General features: G+C 37.4%; 1 protein-coding gene across 1 annotated transcript in view; it reads right to left on the minus strand.

Moving 5' to 3' along the window:
- Window positions 1–2,381: 2,381 nt before the first annotated feature.
- Window positions 2,382–6,522, minus strand: part of LOC122257908 (uncharacterized) — a gene marked incomplete in the record, with an annotated part of 260,899 nt that continues 256,758 nt past the window's right edge. The window contains 1 exon segment of the mRNA XM_086542632.1: window positions 2,382–5,771. Coding sequence (XP_086398758.1) covers window positions 5,700–5,771 — 72 coding nt within the window.

A 6,522-nucleotide genomic window follows, 5' to 3' on the forward strand; every position in this document is an offset into this window, starting at 1 on the left:
TAAAGTTTATGTTTTTAATTCTCTATATATTCCTTTTGTTTCTCTATCCCAAAGAACGGGACATGGAGTGACATTAAGAAGAACTTTGTGTCATAACTAACCATATGCCCGGCTCAAAAAAATCAAACAGATTTTTCTTTATAATGTTAAGCACTTTTTTGGTTAATTGTAACGTATCTTATATGTGTCTTTCAATCACAGGTCATTGATTCACAAGGAATCATAATATGTCTTAGATGAATATGGAAAGATTGATTCAAGTCCTTTTCTTTTTCCCTTTCTATTTTTGGCTATTTTGATAGACAGATAGCGTTTATAGAGTATACATTTTTTATGAATACCAGCTACGATATACAAACAGAGAGAAGAAATATAATCTCTTTCTTTCTCACAATTTAAGGAACAGTAGCAGATTCTCAAAACGGATTATTGAATAAATTAGATTTTGACTCCGGATAAGAATATATAATATCTCGAAATACGGAAGGAGAATAGGGAGAATCCAGAAGAAAACGTGAAGAATAACTTTTATTTAACTTAACTACTAACAAACAGATCGAAAAAAGAAAAGAGTTGAAAAGAAAAGTTTAATATTAGGAAAAATGTTTCGAACAAGATTCTTTAATGAGAATTCCATGCAGGAAAAAAGTTTATATATATATATATTATATATATATATATATAAATATATATATATATATATATATATATATATATATATATATAATATATATATAATATATATTATGTATATATATACATATATATATATATATATATATATATATATATGTTTATATGTATATATATATATGTTTATATGTATATATATTATATTATATTTATTATATATATATCTATATATATATATATATATATATATATGACTCATGAAAAGAAAATGAGGCGAAATTATTAACACAGGAAGAACAAAGGAATAAAATTATAATCTATGTAGGAGCTATAAAGCTTAAAGGGAGTAATGACTAACACTATTTAAAATAAATGATGCTTATCTGAAGATATTGGATCACAGGAATCACATCAAATATTTAAAAAAAACACGACATTGATATAGAAAAGACTATACATTGCAATGGGGCAAAAATGAGATGTCCGTGATTAAATCCACGGACAAAATCGCCCGTTTTCAGTATGTACACCAAAGTAACACTTACATCCTACCAACAATTTCTTGACATAATATACATATGAAGAGAAGTGGAAAAAATAGATGTTTGTATATATGTATGTATCTATATATGAATACATATCAAACATTTTTGTATTAATCTTCTAACCTTAGACACGAATAAACTACTAAGCATGCTAATCACTTCAAACATGAATCAACAAGATATACAGTGTTCTTATCATTCGTGTTCCATCAGGAGTACCTTAATCCAGAGGAAATTGAATGTATAACCGTAAAAGACACAGAGATGAAAAGTACTTCCTTATCAACAGCAAAAAGGGACAAAATACACAGTTGAAGATTATTCCATATCAAATTATATAGCTTACACCTGTAACGAGTCTCGAAAAATATCGAAAGTTTCAAAAACAGTTTACGAAGACATTATAAGTACATGACAGTTACTCATACGAGTAATTAAGGCAAAGACAGAAAATCATGAAAATGTCTTGTCAGGTATCGTTATCGACTAATCATTAATCTTATTAATGATCGAAATCATCATGAATTATTCATGCCATGAATAAATCACATATAATGGGAATACCAAGAATAGAATCATCATTATATAGGAAATAATGAAAATCATTCGGCGTTTTTAGGAGAGAAAGAGAAAGAGAGACCGGTATAGGAAATGAGAGAGAGAGAGAGCGAAAGAGGAAGAGAGAGAGAAGGAGAAAAAGAGAACGAAAGAGGAAGAGAGAAAGAGAGAGAAGGAGAGAGAAAGAAAGGGGAAGAAAGAAAGGAGAGAGTGGGTAGAGAGAGAGAGAGAGAGAGAGAGAGGCAAAGAGAGAAAGGAGAGATGCGAGAGAGAAAAAAAAATCATTATCCATACCATAGACAGTTCTAATATGTATGAACTTCCCCATATAAGGTCCGAGATCAAAGAAATTAGGTCGAGGATCCTTTGGACAGCTTGAGAGAATTCCACCGATAGAGCTAATATTTACAAGAACTTTGTAAATACTGTGCGACGTTGATATGAACTATTGTCTATTTACGGACTATGGCCTTTCTCCTCAGTCATATATTTATATGTATATGTGTGTGTACGTATATATACATATATATATATATATATATATATATATTATATATATATATATATATATATATATATAATATATATATATATTATATAATATATATATATATATATATTGTCATATGTATGTGTACAAACACGCTCATACGTATTGTTATGTAAATATGCAACAACAAACACACACACAGACACTCACACACACACACACAGACACACACACACACACGCACACACACACACACACACATACACACAAACACACACACACGCACACACATACACACGCACACACACACACAAAGAAACACAGTGGGCGTTATTCAGCATAGATTAAAGACTCAGGATGTGTCTTCTGTCTTGTCCTAACGGAGATGAGTCTTCGGAAGAGATTCCGGCCGAACCTCACGGAGTGTTTCTTAATCTTTCATCAAGGAGTATGAGGAAGATGAGAAATTGAGTGAGGGAGGGAGAGAGGGAGGGAAGGAGAGGGGGGGGGAGGAAGGTGGAGAGGGAGAGTGAGTGAGGGAGGGAGAGAGGGAGGGAAGGAGAGGGGGAGGGGGGAAGGAAGCGGGAGAGGGAGAGTGAGTGAGGGGCAGATGAGAGAGTGAGGGAGAGAGGAAGGGTGGATGTGAGGGAGGGAGAGAAGGATGGAAGGTGGAGAGGGAGGGAGGGAAGAAAGGGGATCGGGAGGGAGGGAGAGAGGGAGGGAGGCAAGCAGAGGGAAGGAATTGGGATAGATAGGTAGATTGACTGCTTGAGAGAGAGAGAGAGAGAGAGAGAGAGAGAGAGAGAGAGAGGTGGACATAAAGACCTACAAACAAAAAGATAAACAACTGAACCAAGAAAAGAAAGACACTCATTGAAATCCTGTCGACAGACGACGCAGCTGCCTGTCTCACGCAACACAATGAGTTTTATATCGTGTTATTATTCGTCTTTACCTGCCCCCCCCCTCCTTCAACGCCTTTGCTATTTCCATCCCTTTATTCTCTTCCCCTATCTCTCTCCCTTTCTATTCTCGCTCGCTCTTCCCCTCCTCTCCTTAGCCGCCTCATCTTCCCTTTTCCTCTTTTCCACCTTTCTCTTACCCCTTCCTTCTCCCTTCACTTTTTTTTCATCTTTTCACATCTCTTGTTTTCCCTGCTCTCTCTTCCTATCCTCTTTCCTCTTCCCTCTACTACCCTATTCCACTGTTTCCTCTTTTATCCCTACCTCCTCTTTCACTTTCCTCTTATCCAGCTTCTCTTTCCCTCCTCTTGTTTCTCCTTCCCTTTTTTCCTTTCCCCTTTTCCCTCCTTTTCTTTCCACTTCCCCTTCCTCTTCCTCTTATCTTTTTTCCCCATTTTCCTCTTCTCTTGTCTATCTAGTTGTTCCCCTACTCCTTTCTTTAATTCCACACCCCTTTCCCTTTTTCCTCTTCCCTTTCCCATCTGCTCTTTCTCCCTCTTCTCGTTTCCCCTATTTTCCTACACGGTCTTTCTCCTTTGCCCTTCCTCTCATTGCTTCCCCCTCTCCCTTTCTCTTTTCTTTATTTTCCATTTCCCTTTTGTTCTTTTCCCTTACCATTTCCCCTTTTTTCCTCATCCCTTTCCCATCGGTTCTTTCCACAATTCTTCCTCCATCTTCTCGTTTCCTCCATTTCTCTGTGTACCCCTACTCCACCCATACCCCACCCCCATCCCTATGCCTTTAGGTGTTTCTTAATATTTTTCCTTACTACCCCTATTCTTCTTAAACGTATTTCTCCTTTTCATCTCAAAAAGAAAAAAATATCTTAGTTGAAGAAATAAAAAGGTACTATGAAGGAGAAGAAGAGGGGAAAAATCTGGCAAATATGAAATGGGAAGTGGAGTGAATGACAATTAAGTCTTGGAAGTCAGTTATCTACTGTCCTCTTCCCCTCTGTAGTGAGAAATGAGATTCCCTTTTCCTCTCTCATATCTCTGCTATCTTTCACTCTCTCATATCTCTGCTCTCTCATATCTCTGCTCTGTCTCTCTCTCTCTCCCTTTCTCTCTCTATTTCACTCTCTATTTCACTCTCTCTCTTTCACTCTCTTTGTCACTCTCTCTTTCTCGCTCTCTCTCTCTCTCTCTCTCTCTCTCTCTCTCTCTCTCTCTCTCTCTCTCTCTCTCTCTCTCTCTCTCTCTCTCTCTCTCTCTCTCTCTCTCTCTCTCTCTCTCTCTCTCCTATTCTGAATGACTTTTGATGTACCTCATATTGCTAAAGTCAGCCAGGAAAAAAACAATAAACTAAATGCAATATCTTCGACTGATTGAAAAACCCTGAAGTTGAATTAAAGTAAAGAATTTCATCTTTTGAAAGACATATTTAATTATTTTACTCCATGATCGGTATTCACTGGAAACTTTTTTTTTTAATCATATACATTTTTTTTTCCTAAATTTCAAAGAAAATGTTTCTTAATTACCCTGAACGACATTTTCATGTTTCGCTTATCAAGAAATGGATTTCATAACTAGGATATGTACAGTTAACATCCATCTCATTTGAAAAACGAACGTAATATCACATTTAGATTTTTTGCTTTTCTGAAAAAATGATTGGATGCGCTTGTTGTGTTTCCCGTTTTCTTTATTGCCTTTGGAGAATCGTGATAATTATTTTCTTTTTTTTTCTTCTTTCTTTTCTATTCGTTTTCTTTGACATTTTTTTTTGTTTGTTTGTCCTTACTTCAACTGACGGATAAAAAAAAATGTGAAGACTATTTTGCTTTTGGTCTTACGAGAAATAAAATGTCTATTATCGTAAGACAAAAAATGTATACTGACATTTTTTAATTCTACTTATAAAAAAGAAGTCTACTATCGTGTCATAGAGAGTAGAATAAATCATCATTTTATATTTTTATTATTTCTCTTTTTCAAATGAGAGAAATGGTAATATGATTTTTTTTTTAGTAAAAATGCAAAAACTTCTCTCGAATATTCTTTCTTTCTTTCTTTCTCTTTGGTTTTACAATTATCTTACCTCTATCTGTCTATCTGTTTCCTACAGTCTATTTTGGTGCTGTTGTTTCGTTTTCGTTTTTTCCTTAATTTTTGTGTGATTTCATTTTCCTCTTGTTTATCGTCAATGTTTTAATCGACCACTTTCGCCTTACTTTGTGTACTCAGTGCGTTCAGTTTCCGTTTTCTTCATCTACTTGTTGTTATCGTTGTCTGTTGTCCTCTCTCTCATTTATCTCTTTCTCCCACAAACTGATCTCTCTCTTTAATTCTTTTCTCCCACAAACTCTAATCTTATCAACCACTTTTTTTCATGTCTCCCCCTTTATATATTTCCCCAAACTCTTTTTTTTTTCTCGACCACTTTCGCCGTGAGTACGCGCGCGCCTCGCTCCCTCGACGAGTGACTTTTCTCTCTCGTCGTGGTCCCATTGCTCGACCTTTTTCGCCATGCGGTGCGGACTCTCGACCACTTTCGCCCCTCGAGTCTTTAGAGGAATTCGGAGTCTTCCTCCAGGTCGATCGACTCCCTCTCAAAGGAATCTCCTGTCATCCTGGCGACCTGTTGAGAGAAAGTGCCTGGCGTCACCGCTTACAGTTTGAAGAAGAGAAGGAAGAAGAGGAGGAGGAGGAGGGGGAAGAGAAGAAGAAGAAAAGAAGAAGAAGGAGGAGAAGGAGGTAGAGAAGGTGGAAGAGGAGGAGGAGGGGGGGGGAAAGAGGGGAAAGGGTAGAAGGAGAAGGAGAAGGGGGAAGAGAAGGAGTAGGAGGAAAGAAAGGGGAAGGAGGGGAAGATAAGGGGGAAGGGAAGAAGGTGGAGGAAGAGGAAGACTAAGGAAAAGGAAAGAAGAGGAGGAGGCGTGGATGAGGAAGAAAAGGGGTAGGAGGAGGAGGAGGAGGAGGGGAAGCAAGAAGAGGAAGGAGAAGAATAAAAGGAAGAGGAAGAGAAGGGTACAGAAGGTGAAGAGGAGGAGGAGAGAAAGAAGGGGAAGATAATTATGATAAGGTGGAGGAGGAGGAAGAAATGGTGGAGAGAGAAGGGAAGAGGAGGAGGCGAAAAAGAAGGAGGTGAAGGGGGAGGGGGAGAAGGAATAGGAGGAGGTGTAGGAAAAGAAATAAGAAGTCGAAGAAAAGGGAGAAAGAGGAACAGGAGATGGTGGTGGAGGGGAGTAGGAGTAGGAAGGTGGAGTAGGAGAAATAGAAGGAGGACGATGCGGAGGAGGAGGAGGAGGACGAGGAGGAGGAGGAAGAAGAAGAAAAAGGAGAACGCATAGAACTAATAAAAAGGAAGAGGAGAAGGAAAAGGAATAAAAGAA

The sequence above is a fragment of the Penaeus japonicus genome, unplaced genomic scaffold (genome assembly GCF_977035675.1).
Source record: "Penaeus japonicus unplaced genomic scaffold, GWHDUDI00000001_assembly GWHDUDI00000012, whole genome shotgun sequence".
NCBI lineage: Eukaryota > Metazoa > Arthropoda > Malacostraca > Decapoda > Penaeidae > Penaeus > Penaeus japonicus.